At 44.9% G+C, this 15,184-nt stretch overlaps 1 protein-coding gene across 4 annotated transcripts in view; it reads left to right on the top strand.

Annotated features, from left to right (window-relative positions):
• The window catches only part of TNRC6B (trinucleotide repeat containing 6B), a 259,378-nt gene that overhangs the window by 165,264 nt on the left and 78,930 nt on the right, over positions 1 to 15,184 (top strand). For all 4 annotated transcript variants that reach the window (XM_021092847.1, XM_021092845.1, XM_021092843.1 and 1 more), the window contains one exon: positions 10,494 to 10,581. In XM_021092847.1, the coding sequence (XP_020948506.1) occupies positions 10,494 to 10,581 (88 nt within the window). The remainder of the gene's footprint in view (positions 1 to 10,493; positions 10,582 to 15,184) is intronic.

The following is a 15,184-nucleotide window of genomic DNA, read 5'->3' as shown; positions in this document are numbered from 1 at the left end:
TTCCACTCTCTGAGAAAGAGGGGTCCCCTGCACCCTGTCAGTTCCCTAGTAAAGTCACCTACAGGCGCAACTTACTGGCAGAACGTAAGTCACATTTCAATCTCTAGTTGTAAGGGAGTCTGGGAAATAGGCCAGAAGGGGCTTGGAATTAGTGTTGACTGAGCTGATGCACTTTTGCACCAGAAAGTCAAATAATAGCTTTTATTACTGTTGTAGCACTTAAAATTCTCAGTAAAAGAATGATATTTTTTTTTGGGGTCTTTTTTTGTCTTTTGTCTTTTGTTGTTGTTGTTGTTATTGTTGCTATTTCTTGGGCCGCTCCCGCGGCATATGGAGGTTCCCAGGCTAGGGGTTGAATCGGAGCTGTAGCCACCGGCCTACGCCAGAGCCACAGCAATGCGGGATCCAAGCCGCGTCCGCAACCTACACCACAGCTCACGGCAACGCCGGATCATTAACCCACTGAGCAAGGGCAGGGACCGAACCCGCGACCTCATGGTTCCTAGTCGGATTCGTTAACCACTGCGCCACGACGGGAACTCCTAATTAAAATTTTTCTTGAGTAAATTGTAGATTCACATGCGGTGGTAAGAAAATGACACGTGGAGATGCCAGGTACTTTTTACTCAGTGTCTCCCGACAGTTTCTTCTTACAGAACCGTAGTGCAGCATCACAACCGATTTTCTTAGATTTCCCGTTTTCCTTGGGCTTATTTGTATGTGTGTTTGGTTCTGTACTTTCATCACATGTAGGCTCATGTATCCACCGCTACTGTCAAGACACTGTCACCACAAGGATCACCAGTGTCAACCTTTTTTATAGTCACCCCTGCCCCGCCCCACCTCAGCCCCCTGACCACCCCTGTCAAATGCTTGTCGTTTCAGAAATGTTACATAAATAGAATCATACAGGACGACCTTTGGAATTGGCTTTTGTCACTCTCACCGTAATTCCCTAGAGCTTCATCCAAGTCGTTGATGTATGAACAGCTTGTTCTTTTACAGTGTTGGTTTGCCTTTGGCGTGTTTGATGTGTTGGGTGGACCTGTTGTTTGTTTGCCTCAGTTGTGTGGAGTTGGTTAAGGGTCCAAAGGTGCCACCACACTGACAACCTTCATCAGGTGTTGGTGGTGTCATGGCCAGTTAAAGAAAAGGAAGGTGCTTTTTTTTTTTTTTTTTTGCCTTTTTTTTGCCTTTTCTAGGGCCACTTCCCACGGTATATGGAGATTCCCAGGCTAGGGGTCCAATCGGAGCTGTAGACGCCGGCCTACGCCAGAGCCACAGAAGCTGGGGATCCGAGCTGCATCTGCAACCTATACCACAGCTCACGGCAACACCGGATCCTTAACCCACTGAGCAAGGCCAGGGATCGAACCCGCAGCCTCATGGTTCCTAGTCAGATTCGTCAACCACTGAGCCACGACGGGAACTCCAGGAAGGTGTTTTTTCCCTTCCTTCCTTCCTTCCTTTCTGTTTTTTTTTGTTTGGTTGGTTTTTTTGTTTGTTTTTGTTTTTTGTTTTTTGTTTTTTTTTGGCTGCACCTGTGGCTTATGGAAGTTCTCAGGCTAGGGGTTTCATTCAGAGTTACATCTGCTGGCCTATGCTGTAGCCATGGCAACACCAAATCCTTAACCCACTGAGTGAGGCTGGAGATCGAACCCACATCCTCATGGATACTAGTCAGATTCTTTTTTTTTTTTTTTTTTTTTTTTTTGTCTTTTTAGGGCCGCACCCGAGGTATATGGAAATTCCTGGACTAGAGGTCTAATCAGAGCTGTAGCCTCCGGCCTACGCCACAGTAACAGCAAGGCCAGATCTGAGCAGCATCTGGGACCTCTACACCATAGCTCATGGCAACGCTGGATCCTTTATCCACTGAGCAAGGTTAGGGATCGAACCCACGTCCTCATGGGTACTAGTCAGGTTCGTTACCCACTGAGGCACGACTGGAATTCTGATACTAGTCAGATTCTTAACCCACTGGGTCACAATGGGAACTCGAGAATATGCTTTTTATATCCGGGCATGTTTTCCTGTCAAGAGGAACTCTGTCTGTCTAGCCGAGTCTCTTAGTACCTTTTCACCCCAGTCAGCATCCTGGTGATTACGGCTTTCAAGTATGAAATTGTCTGCCCTGCCTCTACCTGATGTTGAAGGCATGATGGGCACTTAATTCAGCAACAACAGTCATGAATCTAGTTTGTAGGAAGAAGTTGGTCTCTTGCCTAGATTATCACAAGCGATGAATTCATGTATTCCAAGGTTCTGGTACTTTCAAAACACCAAAGGCGCTGTGAGCGGTGTTTAGTACCCCAGAGTGCTGGGAAAGGAGGGAGCAGAGCAGGAATAGTGGTTCCTTCCTTGAAGATGTTGTCTGGGTTGTGAGGTGAGATACAGCTGTTTAAAAATTTAAAACTAAGGCGGAGTTCTGTGGTGGCCTAACAGTTAAGGATCTGACGTTGCCACCGCTGTGGCTCAGGTCACTGCTGTGGCACAGGTTTGATCCCTGGCCTGGGAACTTCTGCATGGCCTGAGCATGGCCAAAAACAAATACAAGGGTTTCTTTCCGGTATGCGAATAGTATCCCAATAAAAGTGGTTATGATGGGTAAAAAAAATTTTTTTAAACTAAGAGCTCCAGGAGGGTAAGCAGCACTGCATCTTGTTGGCTGCTGAATTCTTGGTCTCCAGCACAGCGCTGGGCCTTGGGTAGGCGCTGAGATAATGAAGGCAGGAAGGACCTAGAATGGAAGCTTTTACCAAAGACGATGCCTAGTTCTTGTGGTGCAAGTGAGGACTCCACAACCTCTGAAGGGGACGCATGTGGTTTGGCTGTGGGGGTGGGGGGAGGAGAGGAGGAAGCCCACTCCCCCACAAGATAAGCCCCAGGTTCACACCAGGCACTTTTCCATCTCAAGACCTTGTGCTGACTGTTCTCTCGCCTGGGCAGGCCATCTTCTCCCAGCTGATTCCCTTCCCCTTGGTCTCTCACTGCCTCAGGAAGGCCTCGCGTGACCCTCCTGTGTAAAGATGCCCACTGTCCGCCTGTCCCTTCCCTTCTGGTCACTTCTAGCCCCTTTCCCAGCTTTCTTTTCTTCCTGGCATTTGTTAGGATCTCCCGGCCTTGTGTGTTTGTCTCCCTCTAGGTGTCATTCGTCAGCCCCCTGAGGGCACGGACTGTCCTTTCACTCACTGTCACATCCCCAGTGCCTCCCTCAGTGCCTGGCACAAAATGGTAACTCCGTGTGTGCTTGTTAAGCGAGTTAATTAGTTGCTTTGAGGCTTTCGAGCACACGTCCCCCAGAAAGGATAGGAAAGTGTCACTTGCTCTGTAATCGTGCATTTTGGTAACATTTAAGGAAGGGTCTAATGTGTCCTTGCACTTGTGCTCGGTACATATGATAAGGTCAGCTCCCCTGCTTCCAGAGGCTTCATTGGGAGCAAATGCAGACCTCTTTGGCTTACTGTCTTGCAGTGTGACAGGTGTTCTGAGGGAGGCGTGCCAGCCGAAATGGGCCTTTTCAATGAAGATGAGGACAAAGAGGTATCGGAAGGGTTGGCTTCTTTGTGTGTGATTCCTTATTCAGTTTTCAGAAGATGTGTGCCAGGTAGTCTGAAAAATGCAGTCACCTAAGGAGAGTCCTGCCACCTCCCTGACCTCGTCTACCGCCAACCCCCTTACTCCCTCTGCTCCAGCCTCCTTGCCAAACACACCAGGGTCATTCCTTTTCACCTGCTGTTCCCCCTCTGCAGTGTTCTCTTCCAGGTAGCTGCATGTCCTTCACCCCAGTGGGTCTTGATTCTTAGACCACCTCATTATCCAAGAGGCCTTTTCTAACTGTCACTTGTAAGGTGGTACCTTCTTCCTTGCCAGTCATTCTCCATCAGCTCATCCTTCCCTGCCTTCTTCCGGGCACTTGCTGCCACCTAACGTGTGTATTTGATGCATGTACTTTGTTGTGTACCTTGTTGGGTTGTTGCCCATCTCCCCCACCAGGATGTAAGCGCCCCCACCCCAAGGCGGGGTTTGGTTTTGTTTCTGCTCTATCTCCAGCGATTAGAAAAATGTCTAGTTCTTGTTAGGTACCCAGTACATGTTTGTTAAAGGAATGGATCCATTCCTGGGCATCCAGCTAGAAAGGAGATGAGACGCAGGCCCTCAAAGCAGTCTCTTCTTCCCAGACCCCTGGTCAGAGCAGCCAAGCTGTAGCCAAGTCCTTGCATGTGCTCTGGTGCTGCCTAGAGCATCTGCCTTGTGACCCCTCGAGGGCCAGATAAGGGGCACGGCAGAGGTGGTGGGGTGTACGGAGGAGGGCATGTTTCCTAGGAATGGGGCTTGTCCAGAAAGGCTTCCTTGAAGCAGATAGGTATTGAGCCAGGACTTGCCAACAGAGTAAGGAGTGATCAGGCAACAAAAAGGAAGAAGGGTTTTGTGTCCGGTCTGCACAATGGATGAGGGAAGTGTGGAATTGTGAATGGCCTTGAGTCAGCTCTAGGGAACTGTCATCCAGGTGTTGCGCTCTTAGCTTCATGGTCACCCTTGGAGGCCTTGGATGTGTGAAGCAGCAGGTTTTTAGAAACGTCATCATCTTTACAATGTTCTGAACTTGCATACGAAACAGGAGTCTTGTTCTGCTGCCTCAGCTCAGGTGTGAATACTGGATATGTCCCCTTTTATTCAAATACTGCCTTTCTCATAAACGAGGGACTTGTACATATCCTTCTTGCAACTAATGGTTATTTGTTTTTAAAAAGAAGAGGAAAGAACACTATTGTGTTTTCTTCACCTTAAACATTTTTAAGACTAGTTTTTGGCATTTTACCGTTCTAGATTTGTTCTAGATTACGGTGTTTACACTTGCCTCTGGCTGTGTATTTAGAGATTGGGGGGGAGGGGTTCCCATCGTGGCGCAGTGGTTAACGAATCTGACTAGGAACCATGAGGTTGCGGGTTCGATCCCTGGCCTTGCTCAGTGGGTTAAGGATTTGGCGTTGCCGTGAGCTATGGTGTAGGTTGAAGACGCGGCTCGGATCCCGCGTTGCTGTGGCTCTGGCGTAGGCCAGCGGCTACAGCTCTGATTAGACCCCTAGCCTGGGAACCTCCATATGCCGAAGGAGCAGCCCTAGAAAAGGCAAAAAAGACAAAAAAAAAAAAAAAAAAAAAAAAAAAGAGATGGGGGAAGGTATGGATGATTTCTACTGCTTCCAAATCTAGAGACATTTGAAGGTAAAGTGAGATGCTTCTAGTCACCTGGCATTTGTATTTGTTGTATTGGAGGTTTGATTTTTGAGGTATAAATAGATATATTTTACAAAGTTCAGGCTTAAACACAAGAATTGAGAGCAGTAGTTCTCAACTCCAACTATGTTGTTAGAACCCCTTGGGGGAGTGATTTGGGAAAAAAAACCCATAGATTCCTATGTAACTGATCTGGAGTGCTGCCTGGGAAATGGTTTGTTTTTTGTTGTTGTTGTTTTATTTTTATAAACGATCTTTGGTTTTTCTGTTTGTTTTTCAGCCACACCCTCAGCATATGGAAGTTCCTGGGCAGGGATTGAATCGAATCTGAGCCACAGCTGCAGCAATGCCAGGGTTTGAACTGCACCGGGCTGGACATCGAACCTGCACTACTGCAGCAGAGATAAGTTGGATCCTTAACCCACTGTGCCGCAGTAGGAACTCCTGTTTTTGGAAACAATTTTGAACTTACAGAGAAGTTGTAAGACTTTTCCCCCCTGAATCTTTTAAGGATAAATGGCTGACCCAGTGTCCCATCACCTGCACTCTTTCCCCAATATCGAATGTATTTCTAAAACACATTTGCCTGTATACCCACAGTACAACCATCTGAAAGAAAATATTAGGGAGTGCCTTGGTGGCCTAGCAGGTAAGGATCCAGCATTGTCACTGCTGTAGCTCCGGTCACTGCAATGGCACAAGTTCAGTCCCTGGCCCAGGAACTTCCGCCTGCCTTGGGCTCGGCCAAAAAAAAAATTAACACCAATGTATTACTATCATTTAATCTTCAGCCCCTACTCAGGGTTTGACACTTGCCCTAGTAACGGCCTTTATAGCAAAAGGATCACATTTTGCATTTAATGGTTGTATCTCTTTCGTCTCCTTCCTCAGTCTTCCCTTGGTGTTCATGACCTTCAGCCTTCTGAAGATTGCAATTAACTTTTGAAGTTATTTTCTTTTTTCTTTTTTTTTTTTTTGGTCTTTTTGCCTTTTCTAGGGCTACTCCTGCAGCATATGGAGGTTCCCAGGCTAGCGGTCGAATCAGAGCTGTAGCCGCTGGCCTACACCAAAGCCATAGAAACGCGGGATCCAAGCCGAGTCTGTGACCTACATCACAGCTCACGGCAACGCCAGATCCTTAACCCACTGAGCAAGGCCAGGGGTAGAACCTGCAACCTCGTGGTTCCTAGTTGGATTCATTAACCACTGCGCCACGACAGGAACTCCTTGAAGTTATTTTCTAAAACGTCTCTCGGCGGGACTCTCTGCTGTTTCCTCGTGATGGTATTCAGGTTATACCTACTCGAGAGGACTGTAGAAACGGAGCTGGGTTCCACGGCCTCCTATCAGGTCGCTCGCAGTTTCAGTCTGTCCCATTATTGATGGTGATGTTCCCATGGGTTACTTGATTAAGATGCGGTCTCTCAGGCCTATCCTCTATGTAATTGTTATTTTCTCCTTTATAATCAGTAAGTGTTTTTATGGTGTGGTGCTTTAAAACTATGTGGATATCACATTCCTCGTCATTTTCAATGTAGTTATTTACATATTTCTATCTATGTGAACTCATGATTTCCTCTTTTATTCAATGGCTTATAATCTGCTATTACCATTTATTTTTATGCTCATATTGTCCCAGCTTTAGCTGTAGGAGCCCCTTCACCCTGGCTCCTGTGACCATTTGGCATGTTCCTTCATTTGTTGAAGGTTTTCTTGTTTCTTGGCAAACAAGCATTCCAGGCTCGTTTATACTTTCCATGTTCTAGCCCCCAAATTAGCTCTTTTCCAAAGAACCCTGGTTTTCTTAGTGAAAAGTGGTATTCAGAAGCCATAATCTGGGTTCAAGATGTGTTCATAGCTGCAGTATTTGAATGTTGCTGTTCCCAAGTTCTGTCAGTGATAGCGCTAGGGGCTAGTGCGTGTGTTTACATACATGAAGGAACATACACATATGGGCACACAGAGTTACACCTACTTTTTTTATTACGTCTGTCCGTATGTATTGAAAATCATGAGTTCATGCCAATAACTAATTCTGATCCAACTCCACAGGGTTCACTTGAGTTTTCTCCTTTTCCATTTTGGTGACTCCTTTTGTAAGTAGTAGGAAACCTGACTGTCGTCATCCCTCTGTACTTATTGATCAACCCGCTTGTTGATCGGTGTGTACCTGATCACCCGTCGCCATCGGCATTGATGCCTTCCCTGTAGAGATGCCCCTTCACCCCTGCTCGGCTCAGACGCAGACTAGATCTATTTTAAAGCTCCCCAAATGGGAGTTCCTGTTGTGGCTCAGCAGGTTACTAGTATCCATGAGGACACAGGTTCAGTCCCTGGCCTCGATCAGTGGGTCAAGGATCTAGTGTTGCCACAAGCTGTGGTCTAGGTCGCGTGCATAGCTTGGATCCCGAGTTGCTGTGGCTGTGGCGTAGGCCAGCAGCTGCAGCTCCAGTTTGACCCTTAACCTGGGAACTCCCATATGCCGCAGGTGAGGCCATAAAAAAAAAAAAGAAAGACGGTCAGCTCCCCAGATGGTGCTAATGCGCAGCTGAGAGAGCAGGCAGGACTGAATTAGAAGAAAGGTGAACCCCCTCTTTTTGATTCATTATTAGGTGGATGGTAGGTTATTCGGCTTAGTTTGGGAAAATAAGTTCTTCCTAAGGAAGTGAAATTTAAAGAGAAGGCTCAGTTCTACCAACAGTAAAAGATCAGGGTGAAAGCACAGCCTGTCTCCTGGAAAGCTTTGAAAAATATTTGTTTTGGAAATAAATCTGCTTGTGGTGAACATAAATTTCAGTCCCTTTCCCTGAATTACCTGTTTATAGGAAAAAATATTTGAAAAGGTTAGTTGTTTTTTAAGAAAGTGTCTCATTAAAGACTTGCTGCCTTTTTTTTTTTTACGTTGCATTTTTCTAATATTTTATTTTTTTGTCTTTTTAGGGCCATACCACGGCATATGGAAGTTCCCAGGCTAGGGGTTGAATCGGAGCTGTAGGTGCCGGCTGCGCCACAGCTACAGCAACATGGGATCTGAGCCACCTCTGCGACCTACGCCACAGCTCATGGCAGTGCCGGCTCCTTAACCCACTGAGCGAGGCCAGGGATGGAACCCCCATCCTCATGGATACTAGTCAGGTTCATTACCTCTGAGCCATGACAGGAACTCCTATATTGCATTTTTTGAAATAAGCTTTTAATTTTGTAACAGTGCTTTTTAGAGCATTGAATGTTTAAACGGGGAGGTAGGCTGTGGTTGCTCTCTTTCTGTAGCCAGTTGTACTTTAAACTGTGGAAACCAAGTTGCAGTAACTGGGTCACGAGGATCCCCATCTTCTTCCATGTACAGCCAGAGGAAGCAGGAGGCTTTAGGAGCCAAATGTAGTAGGATCTGTGGCCAGCCTTCCTTAGGTGGTCAACATCTGTCTTGCCAATTCTCATAAATACATTTTCTTAAAGTATATTAAATACAGCTGCAAATGGGTGTTCACCAGGAACTTCACACTTAGGCTGATGTACACACACACTGACTCCAAAGAAGTCCAGCCTTAAACCTAAGGAAGTTACACGAAAATCTCTTCTTTGTTTTATACGTGCATATTTATTTATTTATTTTTTGGCTACACCTGCAGCATGCGGAAGTCCCCCAACACGGGGATCAAGCCTGCGCCACAGCAGTGACGATGCCAGATCTTTCCCCACGGAGCCACCAGGGAGTTCCCCCTTGACTATAGTTTTAAGGTTTTCGTGGAAAAGGGTGGCTTGGAGTGTGAATTGTGCACTTGAGGCTTTTATATATTTAGGCCCAGAGACACAGAAGGAGAAAGGGCAGTATTTGTGAATGTAGGCAGAGCCAGCCAAAACTTGACATGCAGGTCGAACGCTTTTTTTGTTTAGTTCTTATTTTCTATAAATAAAGATTTATTTGCCTATTCATGAGAGTGCGCCTCACTGAGGTCCTCAGTTCCTTCTGTGCAGGTTAAGGGAGTTTCACTCCTCAAACCTGAGTCCTTCAGAACCATCTTTGTGATTTTTGCTACGTCTGAAAACATGGAGCATCTCTCTTTAATTTGTCTGACTTTCAAGGTAGCCTTCATCTAGGTGCTATCTGTGACACCGTGGATTTGATGTGTTTGATCACTTAAAATCACAAGTACTACAGGCAGCATCTGTTCAGTGGTTGGAACTGGGCACTAGCTAGATTTCTAACTCTGCTTCCAGCTCTGAAATTCAAGAAGCATGGCATCTGGGGTTTCCTGCCTTGAGTGTTGAAGTAACACCCGTGGTTGTTTATGTGTTCTTTCCCAGCCCATACGTAGAGGTAGACGTTTGCCGCACTCCGTATATATATTAGACATCAGACTAGACATAAAAATATATAGTGGAATGAATATTACATTTTACAGCTACTTTTCAAATGTGAAGTATAGTTTATCTTAATGTCTTAAGATTCAGCATATTTCTTCAATTAGAATGTTTACGTGTGTATATTTTATTTTAATTGAGGAAGCAAAACCTGGTGATCTTAGTTCAGGTGTACAGGAGCATGTAACTGTGCACTCACCCAGTAGGGAATACATGGATTGATAGGATATTCAATGCTGCCTTCAAAACACAAATAGAGGGAATTCCCTGGTGGTGTCGTGATTAAGACTTGGTGCTTTCACTGCAGCGGTCTGGGTTCAATCCCTGGTCTGGGAACTGAGATCCCACATCCAGCTACTATATGTCACAGCTGAAAAAAAAAAGAAGAAAAGAAAACACATATAGAAAACACGTAAAACATACAGCGTTAATAATATAGAAGAAAAATGTGGAATTTAGAACGTAGGATTTTATGTTCATCACTCCGAAGTTGTCATGAGAAAAATAGCTAAATTATGGTAAATACCCGTGAACCATAAATGAATCCATACATTCTGCATTATTTGTGAGGAATATTGTCAGAAGCCAGTTGATGTCGTGTATTCATATTGGGTTCTTTGCTTCGTGGAAATGCATTATTCGAGTGTGTTTATTTGGGAAGGTATTATGAAAGTTCACTTTAACGGCTTCTTTAAAACCAAATTTTGCAAAAGGAGTGGCAAACCAAAGTAAGGGTGAGTTTTGTGCATCCTCCTAGTTTGAGTAGAATGTTACGCTCGGCTCAGGGATGAAATGTTTGTTGCCCTACACACCATCTGTAGGCATTTAATTTGCTGTACAAATCGACCGTGAATATAGATGTTTAACCTTGTGGTGTGACATTACTTTGACAGAGAGAAGGAGCAAGAAAGGGAAGAACAGTTAATGGAAGACAAGAAAAGGAAGAAAGAGGATAAAAAGAAAAAAGAAGCCACTCAGAAGGTGGGTTTAATCAATTAAGTCAGTCTTTCTATCCACCAAACATCTGGAGTAAGAAATCGCCTCTGCTTGGGTACCTGACCTCCTGGTAATGCTGTTTGAAGCAATCGTTTACTTAAGAGTTTTAAGTTTTGAAAGTGGGAGAAAGTTAAAGACCTGCATTTATTACCATAAAGTAGATGTTAATGCTACAGCTGATTTTACGAAAACAACAGTAAACATTATATTGAGCAAAGCAAGAGAATTATCAACACTTAAACTCTTGTCATATTTCCATATTTGTATCGTAATTAATCTCCGTTTTCTTTTCAAAGCTTGCCAGAGTTTACCCTGATGTCCTTTGGGTCCACATATAACATGGTCCTTTATGTGGAGTTTACCTTTTGATAATTCTGTAAACTATCCTCATTAAAGGATCTGGTGGGCCTGCTTAATGCTTTGAGGGATAGTATTGCACGGCTTTGAGGAATTTGCTTAGGGGGGAAAAGATGCTAAAAGAAAAAAGACAAAGGACTGACAGCTGTCAACTGTCAGGTCTTCATGGAAGTGTTTGCCTGGCAGAGCCTTCTGAAACAGAAAGAAGTTAGACCTCCCTGCCTGCCCCCTCTGAGCTGCCCTTCTGCCCCCCCCCCGGGGGGGGTTATCTGAGCTTACCTCCCCCATCTCATCACTCTTGTATCATTACCTGACTTGGGCTCTGGCTTGGCAGAATTGCTTTGAAGCGTCTGCAAAGTGCGTGGCAGAACCACTCTGCCTCTAGTTCTTATCGCCACTACCTGAAGCCCTTGGAAAACAGGGCTTCACCAGGGGGCAGGTTTGAGGGTCCCTGCTCTGGTGCCAGGCTGTTGAAGCTCAGTTTAGGGAGGTGGAAATGGTTGCAAGGTTCGGAAGGACCTCTAGATTTAAAACAGGCTCAGGGCATTTGAACACAAGACAGTGCATAGGATAAAGGACACTGCAGTTTCCTCAGCACCATTGGATATGACATTTCCCATAATTCAGTTTTCTGAAGTATTGAGATTATTTAGGAGTGCCAGCACAAACCACAATACTGGAAATATTTTCTGAATTGAATTACACATGACCCTGCCACATTAAACATGTGAAATGTAATTTATCTTTTCTTCAAGACTTAATTAAAAGGAGTATTCATTATTGTTTGGTGCTCTATTAGACTGCTGTGCTCTTAGAGGGTTTGTCTGCCTTTTTTTTTTTATTTTTCTTTTTTTTTTTTTTGGTCTTTTTGCTATTTCTTGGGCTGCTCCCTCGGCATATGGAGGTTCCCAGGCTAGGGGTCCAATCGGAGCTGTAGCCGCCGGCCTACACACCACAGCCACAGCAATGCAGGATTCGAGCCTCGTCTGCGACCTACACCACAGCTCACGGCAACGCCGGATCCTTAACCCACTGAGCAAGGCGAGGGATCAAACCTGCAACCTCATGGTTCCTAGTCAGATTCGTTAACCACTGAGCCACAACGGGAGCTCCTGTCTGCTTTTAAATGTGTTTCTTTTGCTGCTAATAGTGGTGTGCCCACCGTCACATCTTTATGCTATCTGGGCCTGCTTCAGATGTGCTACTTCTAAGCTGAACTTGTTGGAACTGTCTAAAATGACAGTAAAGAGTCTGAATAAAAATGTCAGATCATGACTCAGAGGCTTTTTTTATCCTAGCCCCTGTGTATGCAGCCACATTCCTTATCACTGAGGCTGCCACATGCAGGTCCACAGCTACGGGCGTACAGGGCGTTGCCCCTGTACCTGCACACGCTGACCTTCCTGCTGGAGGGCCGGGAGTGTGAACCTCAGTGAAGACTTGCTTTCCTTTAGGACATTCCCACCTCGTCTACCAGATAGGTACAAAAAGTGGATTTTGCAGTCTGGGATTGCATGGTTGATAAGTTGGCCACTGGGCTGGTAACAAGAAGATGCCAAATAGAGCAGTTGTTTTAGGCAGTGCACAGTCCATCTTTGTTCCTTACATAGACAACATTTTTTAACCTGAAATATCAATACCAGAAGTGGTTAATAAAATGTGCATCTGTAAATTTTATTGTAGATCCCACTAATAGAAAAATGATTTTAAAATGAAAGATGGTGTGGTTTATTCAATAGAGAATGGGGATTATTTATGCAGAGACGTTCATATATACAGCTGGACATTCGCCCCTGTGTACGCACATCTGCATTAAGAACTGGTTAAATCAGGCATTCCCGTCGTGGCTCAGTGGTTAATGAATCCGACTAGGAACCATGAGGTTGCGGGTTCAATCCCTGGCCTTGCTCAGTGGGTTAAGTATCCGATGTTGCTGTGAGCTGTGGTGTAGGCCAGCAGCTGTAGCTCCGATTGGATCCCTAGCCTGGGAACCTCCATGTGCCTCGGGTGCGGCCCTAAAAAGACAAAAAAACCCCACAACTGGTTAAATCAGTTGTGGCAAAGCAGAAAATCACCATAAGTGAAATTTCAAAAGGCTAATTATGAACAGTAAAAATTCAATCATATTTGTTCAGAAATGTTCTAGATTGGCTGACACAGGACCCAGGCTGATGACTCATGGCCTCTGATATTGTTTTATCATTCCAAACCATTGTGTAATTTCAGAATTAGATTCTGATTTAGCAGTTTTAAGGAAAGAGCGCAGAGCTCACCATGTGACTGTCTTAGTGGTTTCCAACCTCACTGTAGAGACAGACACCGCCTCAACTAGGAGGCCTAAAACGTGCTACGATGCAAAGAATTGTAGAGGATGTGCCAGAGGTTCTATAACGGGGTCATTCAGTCAGTCAGCGTCCATCTGTGGTGCCCCCACATAGTGCTCCCACATCTTTCTCGCAGCATCTCTTCGTGTTTGTCTTCCCCGTTAGACTGGATGTAAGTTTCTCAAGGTTTTATTCATACCTGTATTTCCAGTAACAAGGACGGTGCCTGGAGCAAAAGTGATACTCAAAAAACTTTAGTAAGTGGATGGTCAAGAATGAATGCCAGCAACATAATTTTCATGAAGAAAGGACATTTATTTAAAGCTAAATTAAATTATTTCTACATAGAAATTAAGCATGAGCTTCTTTCCCATTGTGCTCAGTGGTTATGGTGGTTCGCTCTTTCTGGAGCCATCCCTGAGTAAACTGTTAGATATGCCTTCACGAGAGAGGTATCAGAGGAGGAGTTCACTCACATTCATTAGGCTGATGCCACTGAGGGATCATTGTTCAGCATTGGCAGAATGTGCTTTGATCATCCAGTTTTTCCCCTTCTGAGGGACAGCCTTTCACCAGAGCCCACATTGCGAGAGACACGTTTGCCATTAGTTGGGTTTGTCTTTTACAGCCGGGGAAGCATAGCTGTGTAACTGATCTCGCAGAGGGTGTTCTGAGAAATGCTTACGATGGTGTAAACCTTAAATTGCCTTAAGGAATTGGTATGCAGATACATCGGTCCATTCTTGGATGGGGGGGGAGTTATAGGGACATTAGGAGAATTGAGCTCTGTAACAGTTATACTGGAAAACACATTCATTGTAAGAGGCTGCCTACCACAAATTCAGTGCATGAGAATTGGCGTGTCTTTGAATGCAAGAACATAAGCACTCCAGGGGGTCAATCAAGTAGATTGTTTAACCCAGTGGCGTGCTGGAATCCCTTGTGACCCCGCCCGGTTACCCACAGGACTTGCCTTCCAAAGACGAGCGCGTTTTTAGGAACACCCAGAGCAGTAACGTCACAGGCTTACCAGCCACAAATAATCAAACCTCTTCTTCTCTGTATGAATATTCCTATTACAAACGTCAGAGAACCAACATAAAAATGTCTTTTGGGAGTTCCCGCCATGGCTCGGTGGTAACAAACCCTACCTAGTATCCATGGGGATGCAGGTCCGATCCCTGGCCTCTCTCAGTGGGTTAAGGATCTGGCGTTGCCATGAGCTGTGGTGTAGATCGCAGACACAGCTCAGATTCTGCGTGGCTGTGGCATAGGCCAGCAGCTTTAGCTCCAATCCCCTAGCCCAGAAATTTCCATATGCCACGCATGTGGCCCTAAAAAAGCAAAAAGTAAAAATGTCTTTTGGAAGATGAGTTGGTTGGTGTGTTGAAGGGGAGTCAGAAGAACCCATTATCTCAATGATGTGACGTAACTCCTATTGGCATTCTGGTACATTTCCTTTGGAATGTTTTCTTTATTCATGACCTTTTGTGGTTTTGTTTTAATATTACAGGCCATGGATAATTAGGTGCCCTCCTTTATTTTCCCCTCTTAAGAGTAGAAGCCGTTTTCCATGTGACTCCTAATCATTATTTCCAACCTCTCCAAAAACCCATTATATTCAGCATGTCCAACCTTCTAGGTTAATCACTTCCAGAGATGTATTAGTTACTATATAAAGAAATACTTTCTACACAGCAATCTGTATTTGTTCAAAATTTACATATCACAATCTTACTGCTCTGTTTTATGTTACTCTTTATAAACTTTGATGATAATAGGAGTTACTGAGCATTGGTATAGGATATCTGACTTAATCTTTACAACAGCCCTTTGCAAGGAGATGCTGTTATTATCTCCCTTCAACAGAATGGAAAACCGAGATCGCATAGCCAGGAAGTGGCATG

Source organism: Sus scrofa, chromosome 5 (assembly GCF_000003025.6).
Source record: "Sus scrofa isolate TJ Tabasco breed Duroc chromosome 5, Sscrofa11.1, whole genome shotgun sequence".
Lineage (NCBI taxonomy): Eukaryota > Metazoa > Chordata > Mammalia > Artiodactyla > Suidae > Sus > Sus scrofa.
This window is presented reverse-complemented; position numbering and strand designations above follow the sequence as displayed.